This window comes from Salarias fasciatus, unplaced genomic scaffold (assembly GCF_902148845.1).
Source record: "Salarias fasciatus unplaced genomic scaffold, fSalaFa1.1, whole genome shotgun sequence".
In the NCBI taxonomy this organism is placed as follows: Eukaryota; Metazoa; Chordata; class Actinopteri; order Blenniiformes; family Blenniidae; genus Salarias; species Salarias fasciatus.
Genome location: NW_021941244.1, coordinates 22,270 through 37,814, shown reverse-complemented (window position 1 = coordinate 37,814; position 15,545 = coordinate 22,270). Strand labels below are relative to the sequence as shown.

The 15,545-nt window shown below is 49.4% G+C and overlaps 1 protein-coding gene across 1 annotated transcript in view; it reads left to right on the top strand.

The window, feature by feature from the left end:
* The window catches only part of LOC115384473 (titin-like), a gene marked incomplete at its 3' end in the record, with an annotated part of 55,246 nt that overhangs the window by 19,585 nt on the left and 20,116 nt on the right, over positions 1–15,545 (top strand). Inside the window, 28 exon segments of the mRNA XM_030086744.1 lie at positions 59–271; positions 1,614–1,970; positions 2,097–2,127; positions 2,909–3,294; positions 3,617–3,661; positions 4,012–4,681; positions 4,683–4,990; positions 4,993–6,291; positions 6,294–7,673; positions 8,375–8,653; positions 8,781–9,134; positions 9,137–9,346; positions 9,559–9,840; positions 10,320–10,562; positions 10,565–10,597; positions 10,694–10,975; positions 11,057–11,335; positions 11,427–11,714; positions 11,811–12,047; positions 12,050–12,088; positions 12,181–12,462; positions 13,031–13,309; positions 13,493–13,771; positions 13,901–14,179; positions 14,892–15,001; positions 15,003–15,150; positions 15,153–15,167; positions 15,249–15,530. Of these exon segments, the coding sequence (XP_029942604.1) occupies positions 59–271; positions 1,614–1,970; positions 2,097–2,127; positions 2,909–3,294; positions 3,617–3,661; positions 4,012–4,681; positions 4,683–4,990; positions 4,993–6,291; positions 6,294–7,673; positions 8,375–8,653; positions 8,781–9,134; positions 9,137–9,346; positions 9,559–9,840; positions 10,320–10,562; positions 10,565–10,597; positions 10,694–10,975; positions 11,057–11,335; positions 11,427–11,714; positions 11,811–12,047; positions 12,050–12,088; positions 12,181–12,462; positions 13,031–13,309; positions 13,493–13,771; positions 13,901–14,179; positions 14,892–15,001; positions 15,003–15,150; positions 15,153–15,167; positions 15,249–15,530 (8,889 nt within the window).

The window sequence follows — 15,545 nt, the reverse complement described above, 5'->3', positions numbered from 1 at the left end:
TGGACTGTTTTCAAGGATCCTGTTCATCCTTGGTCATTTGTCAATGTTTTGTGTCCAGATGTGCAGGTTTCCTGGTTCTGTAACGACAGAGAGGTCAGGCAGTCTGACATCTTCAGGATGTCTCAGTACGGAGACACCTTCCAACTGGACATTTCCAGAGTCCTGCCGGGACATGCAGGAGAGTACTCCTGTGTGGCCTCCAACCTGGCAGGAATGGTCACATGTTCGGCTTCTTTGCACATTGACGGTGAGTCCAGCGTTTGTCTGTGTGGTGTGCAGATTAAAACGCCGCGTTCCCACAGGCCTCTGCTGACAAGAGGGGCTCGTGATGCCTTCAGGCGTCGCTCGGGCAGTTTTTGCAGAGCAGACTGATGAAGCTGCAGGAGGAAGTGTGGTGGAGTCACACAAAGCTTCTCAGATGCTCGCTGAGAGCTGAAACGATCTCTGAGAAACATTTCAGAAACTGAGATCAGATCAGAAACTCCACACGTAGACAAGCTGCAGCCAGACCACAGAGGAAGAAGAAGAAGCTGTGTCAAACACACGCCAACCTGAGTGAAGCCTCTTTTTTCTTCACCATCTTTCTTTTTTCAGCATCTCTTAAATTTTTTTTTATCTGATATCAAAATCTGTGCGATTTGACAGGTTTCTGTTGTTCTCTTGAGCACAGTGAATCGTTTGCTCTGAATGTTTCTGCAGATGACAATCGTCAGGTGAAACTGAAAATGTCTCCACAATTAAATGACATTTAGTGTTAAATGCCATGTTATTGACAGAATTTGACAGAACATGTTACATTGTAAAAAAATTTAAGTTTTATGATTAATAACTCAAAATTTTACAAAAACTTTTAAAATACTGTAAATTTAGATATTTTATGGAAATTCACTTTTTTTTCAAATATTTTAATAATTTTCATTTTGTGAAGGAAACATTACAGAAAAAAACATTTATGTTTGTGATGTTTTCAAGTAAACATCAATCACATTAAGTTACTGAGTAGAATTCAAGTGTGGGTGATAGTTGTATTATATTAGTTGTATTACACGTTCATAGAATCATACTGATCTGTATAAGAACGTTTATGAAATCCAGGAGTTGTAAGAAATTATTCAAATTCCTCCCAGGTATGATCATACAACATGTCTGGCCCAAAGAATACACACGGTCACCCATATTAAAGGTAATTAATTGTAGTAGATTAGGGTAAATCTGTAAATTGATCTTATTCCAATTCAGAACTCTTAATGACAGTGTCTGTGAATGGAATGAATGTGCACTTCATTTTAATTAAGATATTTTACTTTAAATTTAGGGCTTTTGTTTGGTGGCTGTAGCTGCCAGTCGTTCACCGTCTTTTAGCTGTTTTTTAATCACAGTGTAGATTACAGGTTAACCAGGCGGCGGGTGTCTGGCCGAGTTTCAGTGAATATGTGGTGCTTGTGCGACGGTTTCTCAGAGGGTTGCTCTCTGACGACGGTAATGACGAGCTCCTTCAGGGAGCTTCCTCTTCTGCCCGGCCACAGCTGGCCTGCGAGGGGCGCTGCAGAGCAGCAGCTCAGGAAGCGGACCGCCTCGCCTCACCTCTCTCCTCTACTCTTTCTTACTGCCAGATGAAAAAGCCTTAGCTAGCGCGTCGGGCGCTGGGGCGGCGACTCAAACAGCTCAGAGAGCGGAGGCTTTCACGCAGAGCTTCAGCTCGCACACGCTCCACTTTACCCACACGCTCTCCGAGAGCTCCTCGCTGCACGTTGAGATGGATGGCGGTTCAAGTCTGGGCGTGGCCCCCCAGCTGCTGATGGAGATGAGCGATATCCGAGTGAGGAGTGGCGAGGCGGCCGCGTTCAACTGCTCGTTTGGCGGACCGCCACTAACCGGCGTGGCGTGGGAGCATGACGGCCGCAGCGTGGTGGACTCGGAGCGGGTGAGGCGCTCCCGCAGCGGGGGCGTGTTGTCCCTGCTCATCCAAAGTGTGCAGCCGACCAGGGCACCTACAGCTGCACCGCCACAAACCGCCACGGGCCAGCAGCTCCTCCGCCCGGCTCACCGTGGAAGGTGGTGATTCTCTCTTACTTTACGAGTCTGTCTCTCATCAGGTTCATCCCACCCCACCCCTCCCAGCAGGCGGTAACCTGTAATCTGGACTCCAATAACCAGCTGGTTAAGCTCCTCCCACCTCATTAACCTCATCCACCATTCGACTAACCTTTCGTGTTCAGCCACAGCGCCGCAGAAAGATTTATGACTGCGCCCCCGACGGGCTGCAGTGAAGCCAAAACACAGAGGCCCCGCCCACAAACCACACTTACCAATCACAGGCGATCCCTACTGTCAGAGCAGCTGTCAGCCATCTTGACCTTTAACTCCTATTTTATGACAGCACAAAATCAGATCACAAAATGCAAGCTCGTCTAAAGACATTATGAAGGACTACAAACATGGAGGATAGTACAAACCTGAAGAACCACAGACTTGGACAATAACGCACTGCTACAGGACTACAAACATGGAGGACAGCACACTGCTACAGAAGTTGTACTCACTGAAAAGATGAATGATTTAAAAGAAAAATACTCAAATAAGCCAAATTAGTCCTGAGCATTTTAACAGGAAATCGGAAAAGGTCCCCTTGTGAGACAGGAAGTGATGACTGGACATTTGCATCCTTTCAAACAGGAGCGATTCTTTGTGGGAGTGCTTTGGTCCAGTGTTGGTGTTGGTGGGCAGTCAGACGGTTGTTGGCTGATGAAGGCAGGCAGGGCCTCGGTGGGGCTCCGGTCTTCCTGCGGCCTGAGGCCCCTCCTCCTGTGACAGTCTGAAACTAACTGTCCCTAACTCTATCCTCACCCAGCTCAAGAAGCTCATGTCACAGCAGAAAGCCCCGCCCCCTCCCCGTCTGTGCGCGCAGACCGCGGGCGGACGGGGCGGGCCGTGCCACGTCCCCCGCCGACCCCCGCCGCAAACTGGACACCAAGGAAAGGTCGGGGCTGCAGAACGAGACGCAGCGCCGCCTGCTGAGCACGCTGTGTTTCCCCGACGTGGAGCGCAGCCACAGCTGCGGCCCGGACTTCCTGATCCGGCTGCGAACCGCGCCGCAGGGCCGGGGCTCGCTGCTTTGCGTTACGAGGGGGCTCTCCGCCCCGTTTGTCATATGGCTGTGTGAGCCGTTGAGTGTGGAGGACTCGCTGTGTTCCTCCGTGAAGCGCGATGGCCCCCTGTGCAGCACACAGGGGGGTCTCCACCTGCAGGGCTCCAGGAGCTCTGTGGAGACTGAGTGCAGCTCAGTCCACAAAGGTTGGCATCTGCATGACACTCCTGCTCCTCCTGCTGCTCCTCTTCCTGCTCCTCCGACTACTGCTCCTCCTACTGTTCCTCCTCCTCCTCCTTCTGCTGCTACCCTCGCTGCTCCTCCTCCTCCTCCTCTTCCTCTTCCTCCACCTCCTCCACCTCCACCTCCTCCTCTTTCCAGATGTGCTGCACACTTAAGCTCACGCAGCCATTCAGAGTGACGACACGGTGCACCAGTGTTCACGGCCTCTTGGTCTGTCTTGGTCTCTTCCTCCTGCTGCTCCTGCTGCTCCTGCTCTCTAACATGTGGATGTTTGTGTGTTCACAGTCCCTGCAGGAGGTCCGGACGCTGAGTCTCGGCGGGACATGACAGGTAAATATCACCATTATTTTGCATTTTTCTCACTCTCTCATCTTTTACACCTTCAGTTTGCACTTTATGTGTTAATTCTTGCATTTCATCAGTAGTTTAGGGTGGTTCTGTGACATTATTTCTAAAGATATATTTAGGAATCTTCCTCTGATCTCTGTACAAGAATGTTTATTCAGAGTTTTAGCATTTGTTCTTTTCAATTGATTTGTCATGATTTACTGCTAGTTTTTGTTCATGTGTTTTCACCTGGCATATTTTTCTTGTAGGTCTAACTGGACGTTTTCCCAGTTTTCAGCTTGGTCTGTGCTTGTTGTTGTTGTTGGTCTGACGTTAAACTGTCCTTCACTCAGCCTTCTCTAGCTCAACCATCATGATGACAGAAGAAAGCCGGGAGTCGTTCTCCACCAGCCTAAAGTTGCCACAAAAAAGCAGAACACTTGAACTCGAGACAGAATCCAAACGCCTCTCCAGCTCTTTGGGGAAGAAAAAAGAAAAACCGCTTTTCCTCAGCCAACTTTCTCCAGTTGTAGCGACTGTTGGAGAACCTGCTACCTTTACGGTGCGGGTGTCTGGCTTCCCCAAGCCCGCGATTCAGTGGACCCACAACGGGCAGACTGTCACATCCTCGTCACTGTACACGTTCACTCAGGAGCGAGATGAGTACAGTCTGATCATTAACCGGGTTCACCGGGAGTCCGAGGGAGAGTACTCCTGTACGGTCAGCAACCGGTTTGGCCAGTGCACGAGCTCCTCTTACCTGCATGTGCAGGTGGAGTCCAAACGGGAGGTGTTCGGGAAATCTCCTGAGTTTATCAAAACTATCGAGTCTGTTCAGCTGCGGGAGGGCGGTCAGGTCTTCTTCAGGTACGAAGTGACCGGAGATCCCCTCCCCCAGGTTCAGTGGCTCAGAGGTAGCCTCCACGTTCAGCCCAGCGGGTTCTGCATCATTGTGAACAACCCAGACGGGTCAGGCTACATCAACATTAAGAGCATCAAACAGGAGCACGGTGGTGTGTACACTTAAGGCCTCCAACCAGTATGGAGAGGCTTCGTGTACAGCAGAGCTGCTGGTGCTGACAGAGGAGCCTCAGGAGGAGATAGTCCAGAAAACTAAAAGTCTGAAGATCTCCATGACTGAGCAAACGAGTGAGTCCAGACTGTACCAGGAGCGCACTCGGTCTGATCAGATGATTTATACCATAAGCACCCAGGACCGGCAGATCATCCCCAGTGAAGAGGTGGAAATCCTCGGTGAGCTCAATATCTCAGCTGCCACCATGCAGCGAGAGCTCCTCACCCAGCAGGCGGCAGTACTGCAGTCACACGAGATCCGGAGAGGGTCTCTGTGGCGCCCTGCCATCCTGCTCGCGTTTCGGCTGTGCCTGCCAAACAGCTTCACATGGCCGCCTTCTTATCATCTGTCCATGAGAAACAAAAGATCACTGAGCAGCACTCTGAGCGAATCCTTAGCCCGGAGGTCATCGAGCTCGAGTTTACCAAGGAGCAGCAGGCTAAGCTGATGTCTGCCACATCTGAGGAGGTCCTGCCGCTCTCCACCGTGAGAGCCGAGGCCTTGACGGACCGAATCCCCGAGCAAAGGCTCCTCTCCAGCAAGCCACAGCAGCTGGTCAGTGGTCACCTGGTGGAGTCGGCTTTGTCGATCCAGGATGAGATTTCAGGTGATGTGCACAGACCAGAGGAGGAGAGGAGCTTCAAAGTCACAGAGGGTGTAAAGATTTTGTACTCAGCTCAGTCAGCAGGGCAGCTGCTCCTCACAGAGGGACACTCGCAGCCTCTGCCGGCTCCAGACACAGCCACTCAGCCCCTGCTTGAAAAAGAGCAGCCCAAACCCACAATAGCACCAGTGAATGAGAGCCAGATAGTTTTATCTAAAGAGCAGAGGTTTGACATCCAAGAACCAAAGCAGGACCGGGCCACTGCATGTAAAGACAGGGTATTTAAATCTGTTGTGACCACTGAGGAGATGTTTGATCTGCAGGCCGATCAGGTGGGGCAGGTGCCGAGCATCGCCACCTCGGTAAGTCTGCAGCCTCAGCGTGAAGGAGAGCGACTCCTTAGCCTACAAGTCATCAGTGATCAGGACATCTTACAGTCCGAGGGTCAGTTTAGCAGCGAGAAGCCCATCGTGGAGCGAGCTGATGCTCGGAAGAGTCCCACCCTGCTCCATGTGGTGACTCAAGAAGAGCAGAGGTCATTGGTCTGTGAGGCGACCAACCAGTTCACCGCCAAGACCGACACCTCCTCCATTCAGCCAGTGAAAGAGCCACTACCAACAAAATACCTGCAGTCTGTCCAGTCTCTGCCGGTTCTACCAAAGGAGGATGTACTCATCGTTGCCAAGCCAGACCATCAGGTGGCAGCACAGAAGCAGGAGAAAGCTAGGAGGCATGCAGCAACCTCAGAGGAAAGAAGAACTGTCATGGCAGATTATCACAAAGATCTTGATGTGTCAGTAGAGGGTGTGAAGCCACAGCTTCGCACTGAGGCCAGACCTCTCAGCATCCTCAGCATGTCCTCCCAGCCCCTGCAACTGCCAAAGGAAACCCTGTTAGAAGCTGACATCAAGAGGCAACGAGCTCTGGTGCAAAAGGAAGACTTCTGGAACCTCATGGAGTCCGTAATGTCACAGACACTCAGACTCTGGAAGAGGGTCACACCACCAGTTTGGAAAATGTACAGAAATTTGAAACTGACGTGAAAATGGAGCCCAAGATCCCGAAAAAGCCCATTTTCATAGAAGAGAAGGCTGTTGCTACTGAAAGCTGCACTGTCTTAACAGCTGCTGAGCAGGACTTTGCAATCCAAATCCAGGAGGGACAGTCCATCCGGCAGTCAGTGCTGCTCGAGGAAAAGCAGGTGATCCTGGGGGAGCAGTCAAGTGAAATCCATAAATCTGTGAGCTCAACAGCGAACATTAGGAATCAGCCTCAGGAAATGGTGTCGGTTCATGAGTCTCAGGATGCTCAGACTCTGCCCAAAGAGCTCCACTTTGTCATTAACATCCCCAAACCATCTGTCGTGAATGTCCGAACTCAACTCAGAGATGCCCTGCTGTCAGCTGTGGCCAGCGACCGGCCGGTTCTCCTGGCCGACGTTGTCAGTCTATTGCAGTCAGTGCAGATTCAGGAGGTGAAAGTCCAGAGGGAGCCCAGAATGGCCACATGTACATACCTGATCACGTCCCCTGGAGCTCCTCTGGAAATTACGCTGTCCTTCGAAGGTGAATACCCTCAGAAGGCAGACCTCCGGGCCGAGCTGCAGGTGGCACTACACGCTATGGTTTCCCAGGAGCAGCAGAGTCTGACTTCTGAGCGTCCCGGGACGGTACCGATCGACACCCCACAGAGGGTGCAGGTCCGTTCAGTGCCCTCCAGAGAGGTGCTGTCCTCAGTCGTAGACTCTGTGATGGTGACAGAGAGCACCGCCGGGTTTCCTGCGGTGGCGTCTCAGTCTGCGGTCGTCAGGACTGAAGCCGAGGCTCCATTCCAGAGCGCCGCATTCCAGAGTCAGACAGAGATCCATGAGGCCCGACAGCAGAGTCGGACCACCGTCAAGTCCCAGCAGAAAGCTGCTGCTGAGGTGACTACCATGGTGGTCGCTGGTCAGACCTCAGTGGAACAATACGTGGACGTCTTCGTCCACAGAGAAACCCGGGAGGAGTATCTTTCTGAGGCCATCATGATCAGCGAGTCCTCTGACAGTCTGGTGGACTACCCTGTTTTTACCAGTCCACTGGAGGATGTTTGTGCTGAGGAAAACGGTAAAGCAGTTTTCACTGCTACCATAAAGTTTGTGAGTAGAGTCAACTGGTTCTTCAATGGGCAGCTCCTGAAATCTGACAAAGAGTTCAAGTGTTCCAAAGACCGCGACACGTACACGCTAGTTATCCACAGAGTGGTGAAGGAGCGGCATCAAGGACAGTATGTCTGTGAGGCTGAAAATGAAGCCGGCAAGATCACCACATCCTCAAGGCTCACAGTGGTTCCACGAGGTTTGATGATGAACAATTCTTCAAAATCATCATCAACTAACTCCACATGCTGCTTAAACTCAGAACCTGAAAACTTCAAACCCAGAAATCAGGAACCGAAAGCTCCACAGAGTGACTGAAAAACTGACTAATGTCACTTTAATAAGAGTGATAATGTATAATGTGCTTGAACTAGTGCTAATAAACGACAAGTAGCTTCATTTGAAATCCATGTTCAGCACAGTTTCATTAAATGAATACATTCTGACATACAAAACCTTAAAAAAATTAAGAAATATTTATTTTGCAAAATTTGCTCTCGACAGAAAAAAAAATCCTTCATAGGAAATAAACTATGGATTTAGATTTTTTTTCCTCTTTTTTGACATTAATAGTGTTGATATTATTTATAAATAGAAGTTTATTATTTTGTCCAACCTGGATGTATGGGTTTGACGTTTTATCTTGAAGCAGTGACATCTTCACTTCCTGTTTCCTTCCAAAGAGCCGCATCTGACTCCACATCTGCACAAACCTTCATCAGTAATTCATCCCAGTTCTTTGCATGCTTCCTCCTTCTCATCCTCTTCCTCCTCCTCCCCTCCTCCTCACCACAGGCTCTCTGGCTGCGTGACCACTTTTCACCACCCGTCACCACCCCCACCCCCAACCCCCCACCCCTCCACTCGCCCACTCACTGGCTCCCTCTACTGTCTTTGCAGTGAAGCCGGTGTTCATTCACCGCATCGCGCCCATGGAGGTCACCATCGGCCACGTGGCCAAGTTCGAGTGTGAAACGGAGGATGCTCCTAATGTGAGCTTCAAGTGGTTCAGAGATGGACAGCCAATCAAAGACGGCGATAAGTACCGCATCATCAGCCGCTTCAGGACCTCCTCTCTGGAGCTGCTCAGCCCCGCGAGGGAGGACAGCGCAGAGTACTCCTGCCGGGCGTCCAATCAACACGGCGCCGATGAATGTTCGGCCTACCTCAGCGTGACAGGTAAGAGCCTCATGAATCTCCCTCTCTTTGACCGCTGGTCGTGTCCGAGCAGTGAATCCAGCCAGGTGCTGCCCCCACCGGCTGGTATAGCCTCACACTGACACTCTCTCCTTCTCCAACCCTCCAGAGAGGTCCCCCCCTGTGTTTGTAACTAAACCTGAACCTCACACTGGCTTTGTGGGGAAGAGGGCCGTGATATTCGGTGTGATATCAGGGTCTGCTCCCCTCACTGTGGTCTGGTTCAAAGATGAGCAGCCTCTGCCCATCATGCCCACACGCTACCACACCTCTTGTGAAAAGAATAAGCACACTCTTGAGATAAGGAGTCTGGAGACAACTGACAGGGGCCGATATGTGTGCAAGGCGTCCAACAGTGTTGGGACGGCCGAGTGTGGCGCAGAGCTGCGTGTGGTTGATAAGCCGCGTTTCGTAAAGCCACTGGGCCCGGTGGCGGCTGTGTGGGGAGGTCCCCTGCACCTGGAGGTCAGGTGGACGAGGACATTGGAGTCACCGTTGCCTGGACCAGAGACGGCAGGAGAGTGCACCAGTCTCCGGACTGTAAGCTGTCTTTTGAGGTGAAGGCAGTCACTCTTGATATCCCAAAGACCACCCTGAAGGACTGTGGTGATTATGTGTGCACGGTGACCAACGAGGCCGGGAGTGCATCCTGTTCCACCTCGGTGAAAGTTCAAGGTAAGAGCTGTCTGCTTGACTGTGATGGACACGACAGAGCCGAGAGTAGATGTTGGTCCTGAGAGTGAAGCTCTGTGTTCTGTGGTGTTCGGATGGTTCCTGTGCAGCAGAAGCTGCTTCTTAATGTCTCCAACTTCTCCTCTTTCACTGCTGGCTTGTTTTTATTGACCTTCTGGCTTCATCGTGCCTCCTTTAACCGCTCGCCTCCCCAGAGCCACCAGTCTTTGTTAAGAAGCTGGAGGCCTCCACAGTGTGGAAGCAGGGCAGCAGCGCACGGCTGCAGTGCGCCGTCACTGGATCCCCTGAACTCCACTGCAGCTGGTTCTTCAACGACAGCCCACTGAGTGCCGGCGGTCGCAGCACCGTCACCATGAAGGACGGCGTTTCCACGTTAGAGGTCCAGGATGTCATGCTGAGTGACAGTGGGAACTACACCTGTGAGGCTGTCAATGACTCCGGAAGTGAGATCTGCAGCACCAAAGTCACAGTGAAAGGTCCGCCCAGTCTGTCCTGCTCCAGAAAAGCTGGCACGCTATGTCAACTGTGAACAAAACATGGAGACTATCCACAGACCTCAGATCAGATGTCAATGCTGTCTGACAGCAGCAGGTTCAACTCTTCTTCTCTGGTGACAGATTTCAGCAGTGTAGCTGAGCCCCTGCTGTGGTTTCTTTCTGTTGCCAGTCTCCTGTCTTGTGTACAGAGCGTTTTGTTGTTTCATTGTGAAGAAGTCATTTTCAGCTCAGCCCACTTTTTAGTTGCGATGTCCCAACTTCTCTGGAACCTCCTGCTATCAGATAGTTTGAAACATACTCATATTCGTCTGGTGTTTCTGGATAGTTTCCTCTTAAAAACAGGCTTTCCTTCACTTGTCTGGTTTTCTTCACATTTAACACAGTGTTGCAGCTTCTCTGGTCCCTGCTTGGGATGGAAACAGGTTTTCAGTCTCACTGAGCTGTGTGTTCCCCTGTAGAACCCCCGTCTTTCAAGAGGGAGTTACTGTCCCTGGAGGCAGTGCGAGGCTCGGTCGCCGTCTTGGAGTGTGAGATTACGGGCTCGGCTCCTCTTGAAGTCTCTTGGAAAAAGAATAAGAAACGTCTGACCGGAGATAAGAAGCACCGAATAGTGTCGCAGGGAGCACTGGCCTCTCTGGAGATCCAATCCTTTGAGAGCGCAGACGCTGGTGAATACGAGTGTACAGTTTCAAATGAGGTCGGTCAGTAACTTCCAAGTCTGGCCTCAAACAGAAAGGTTAGTGATATAAAATAACACCGGTAGAAAGCAGTCTCCATGTGATAATTGTTAATCATTTGGTTGCCATTTCCTGTATGACCGCTGTTATTTCAGAACCACCAATGTTCTCTAAGAGGATTGAGAGTACAACAGCAGTTTTGGGCAACGCAGTGAAGCTGCAGGGAACTCTGAAGGGCTCAGCTCCAATCATTGTGAAGTGGATGAAAGATTCTGAGCTGCTCAGAGACGATGATTCCAACATCAAGATGACGTTTGAGAATAATGTGGCCAGCATCTCGTTCTCCTCTATCGAGCTAAAACATGGCGGCAAGTACACATGTGTCGCTGAAAATGAGGCGGGGCAGCAGAAATGTGAAGCCGTCTTATCCATTCAAGGTCAGAGCACATTCCCCCTTCTCATAAATCTGAGCCACAGGTCACATGTAGCACCTTCTTGAGTCTGGTATTGTATTTTAGAACCTGCCAGGATCACAGAGAAAGCGGCATCCATCAGCGTGACAGCCGGCGAGGCGGCCACACTGGAGTGTGCCATCTCTGGAAGCCCCGAACTGAAAGTAAAATGGTTCAAAGACGGAAAAGAGATGATCAGCGGGCGTAAATATAAGATGACAATTAAGGAAAATATTGCTGCCTTAAAGATTCTGTCGGCAGACAAAGGCGACACTTCCGAGTACACCATGGAGCTGTCGAATAAAGTCGGCAAAGACCAGTGCACCTGCTCAGTTACCGTGATAGGTTAGTTCTCGCCAGGAACACGTCATCCCTGACCCATATACAACCCAATCCTCCACAGTTTCTTAATTCCTTGACATGTTTTCCCACACAGATCGAGCTGTTCCTCCATCATTTACCAAATCTCTAAAGAAGGTGGATGCCAGCATCGGTAGTGATGTTACGTTGGAATGCAGACTCACTGGGTCACAGCCGATTGTTGTCTCGTGGTACAAAGACAACAAAGAAATCCGCAGTGACAACAGATACAAGATTGATTTCAGTGAGAGTCGAGCCTCTGTCACCATAACAGGCCTGGATCAGAGCGATGGTGGAGTATATATGTGCCGCGCTTCTAATGACGCCGGACAGAAAGAAAGCAGTGGCACCTTGTCCGTTAAAGGTCAGAGGAGCTGAACCTGCTCAAAATTAACATTCCAGACACTTGCTTTTAATAGGATCTCAACGTTTCTGCTGTATCTCTTCCCAATGACTCCAGAACCTCCATCCTTCACGATGAAACCAGAGTCCCAGGATGTTTCACCAGGATCCAACGTGGTCATTAGATCAGCGTTTGTGGGATCGGCTCCAATGATCATTAAATGGTTCAGAGAGGACAAAGAGATTTTCACTGGGGGTAAATGTTTCATAAAGAAAGACGCCTCCTCCAGCTCTCTGGAGCTTCACTCTGTCAAACCCAGCGACTCTGCTAAGTATACTTGCCAAGTATCCAACGACGCGGGAAAGTGGACTGCACTGTGGTCCTCTTCGTTAAAGGTGCTGCTTTCATTCTTCATTTCACTGAAGTGCTGCAGTGTTTCCTTTTTGTACTTCCTGTTTCTACTGTAATTGTTCCTGTTAATTTACAGAAGCACCAACATTTACAATGAAACTTGAGCCTTCACAGCTGCTGAAAACGGGACTGCCTCTCAGGCTGTCCTGCAAAGTGCAGGGCACACCCGTGATTAGCATCACGTGGTTCAAAAACGGCTCAGAAGTTGTTTCCGACGCCAGGCACACCATGACCTTCGACGGCTCGATAGCCACTCTGGAAGTAGACAACTGCTCTGTAGACGACAGTGGAGAATATGTGTGTGTGGCATCGAGCGAGGCCGGCAAAGACCAGAGCAGCACCTCTGTGTCAGTCAAAGGTTCGTTCAGTCTGCCAGCAAAACGTCTGTGGTGACTTTAGCTCCTTTTGTCTTGCTCTGTCTGGAGACATCGACTCAAATGTCTGGGCCACACAGCTCACAGCTTGGGCTTCAGGTTTAATCCCGAAAGTCCTTCAAACGTCATTGAAATTGTTTAGATTGGAAAGTAACCTTAAACCTGTGAAATTAATCAGAATGTAGTTCAAAGGTGTTCCAAAGTTAATCCAACGGTAGACTCACAGTTGTCATGAAGTGTTAAAGTAATTTGAAACAGCCCATTATCATTGTGTCATAGTATATATACAATGCATTGAGTGAACCACAAACATGTTTTTTGACCAAAAAACAAAATTAATTCACAGATTTTAAGAATGAAATTGGAAATGTAAACTCAGTTTGGGAAGATTTGTCATATTTAATTGTGTGAATGTTCTCTGGTGTGGCTTTGGGCTCTTGAGAACTTGATGTTTCTTGGATGTTAATGTGTAAATTGTCTCAACTTTACTCATCAAAACTGAACTTTCCTCTTCAGGCTTTGTAATGTAACCTGTACCGTTTCTTTCTGTAGAGCCTCCAGTGTTTGTGAGGTCTTTTGAATCCTCTGAGATTGTGAAGGGAGCGGACATTTTCTTGGAAGGAACCGTTTCTGGTTCTGCTCCCTTTGAAATGAGTTGTTTCCTCAATGAAAAGCCGCTGAGAAATGACAAGAGACATAAGATGAGTGTTGAAAATGAGACAGTGAGCCTGCAGGTCTCAGACTGTGAGAGCACTGATGCCGGGACGTACCGGTGCACAGTCACCAACGAGGTCGGCGAGGCATCTTGTTCTTGCCAAATTTCCCTGAAAGGTCAGTGAAAGGACAGCCCGAGTGCTGTCAGTAAAGGTGGATGCATGCTCACCAGTTTTACCACAGTTCAACATGTTCATATATGAATGTCTGGACTCATCTGTTTGCCTGCGAACAGAGCAGATGATCCAGCTGCAGATGTTTGTTCATGTTGCAGTCTGATTTGTGATCTTCTCCCAATAGAACCGCCTTCGTTTATTCAGAAACTAGAGGAAATGTCCTGCATGGTGGGCTCTGAAATCACTATGAAGTGTGTATTGTCTGGATCTCTGCCCATGACCTTCTCCTGGATGAAAGACGATCAAAAGCTCACAGACGATGAGCACTTTCAGATGTCATGTGATGAACGAATTGCCACGTTGACCCTGAGAAACGCTCTGGTGTCACACGGTGGCAAATTTATGTGTGAGGCTCAGAACAAAGCCGGGACTCAGCGCTGTGCCGCTGGTCTGGTAGTGACAGGTTTGTAAGCCCGCCGTGGCGCTTTGATCTCTCCTAACTGCTTCTGCTTCCTGTTTGAGCTTCGTCTGTTACCTCTAACACAGCAGGCCAAAGCAGTTTCAGTCATTATTTTTTATTTTGTCATCCCAGAACCTGCAAACATTACCGAGCAGGCAAAGTCCGTCAGTGTGACACAGGGCGATCCAGCCCGGCTGGAGTGCCGCTTCTCAGGCACCAAACCGCTCAAAGTGAAATGGATGAAGGAAGGAAAAGAGCTGAAGTCAGGCCTGAGGTTTAAGATCCAGAGCAGAGACAACACCTCGGTGCTACAGGTCCTCCGCACAGAGAGTAGCGACGCTGGCGAATACACCTGCGAGGTGTCCAATGTTGCCGGCAGTAGTGCATGTGAAGCGTCAGTCACAGTTTTAGGTCAGTTGATCCAAGAGTCAAATGTCATTTTGGATGTTATTTTGTTTTAGGCACCATATTAACACTGCTTTTAAACTGTATCACAGACCAGATTATTAAACCAGCTTTTACCAGAAAGCTGAAGGAGACTGAAGGTATCAAAGGATCGTTTGCACACCTGGAGTGCCTGCTCTCTGGCTCCCTGCCCATGACCATCCAGTGGTTCAAAGATGAGACAGAAATCCAGATGGATGAAAAACACAAAGCTGCCTTCTTTGAAAGTGTGGCTTTTCTGGAAATCAGCGGTCTGGACAGTAAAGACGGCGGCAGATACAAATGTGTTGCTAAAAACGAGGCAGGATCGACCCAGTGTTCCGCAATTCTGATTGTTAAAGGTTTGAAAATCTCTCGGTTTATACTTTAACACATATTAAGACAGTGGTTCCCAAACTGGAGTCCAGGAGAATCTCAGGGGACATGATTGCAGTTAGTATTGTCAAAGACACGTACAATAAAATACTTCTAAAGTTTCTGAACCGACTTGAAAACTACCCAATAGGCTTCAGCTTTTTGAAGTTGATGAGAGTTGGGTACAGTTTCTTTGGAATGTTTTGATGAATCAGGAATCATGGGGTCCACAGTCTGGGAGTTTCCACTGGGCAAAAAAGGTTCGGGAACCACTAGTTGAAGGTGCATCAGTCGTGTTGTAACAGACCTTTTGGTTCACCCACAGAGCCACCGTATATTGTCCAAAAACCCCAATCCGCAGAGGTTTTGCCCGGATCGAAGGTGACATTTAGTGTCCAAATGTCTGGCACGCCACCGCTGACCATCAAATGGTTCAAAAAACCAGAAAGAGATCTTATCCAGTGCCAATTGTTCTGTGGTCAAAAATAGCAGCTCCAGCTCACTTCAGCTGTTCTTTGCTAAAACGTCAGACACTGGAGACTATGTCTGCGAAATCCAGAACGACGTGGGCACCACGTCCTGCCAGCTCTCTTTGTCAAAGGTTAAGATTCACTTCTCATCTTGATCGGTATTTTTGCTGTGATGGAAAAGCTTTTGTAACTTTTCTATTCATCTTTTGCAGAACCTCCGTATTTCATAGAAAAACCAGAGGATGTTTCATTAGTGCGAGTTGGGGACAGCAAGATGTTTGAGTGTAAAGTTGCCGGTACTTCACCGATCTCAGTACGTTGGTTCAGAGATGGAGCTGAAATACAGCAAACTTTCAGGCACAAGACGACATTTTCAGATTCTGTGGCCACGTTGGAGATCTATGAAGTTGATGAAAGTGATGGTGGAAAATACTTCTGTGAGATCTCCAACGAGGCCGGTGTGGAGAGCTGCACATTCGGTCTTGACGTGAAAGGTTGGTCTACTTCTA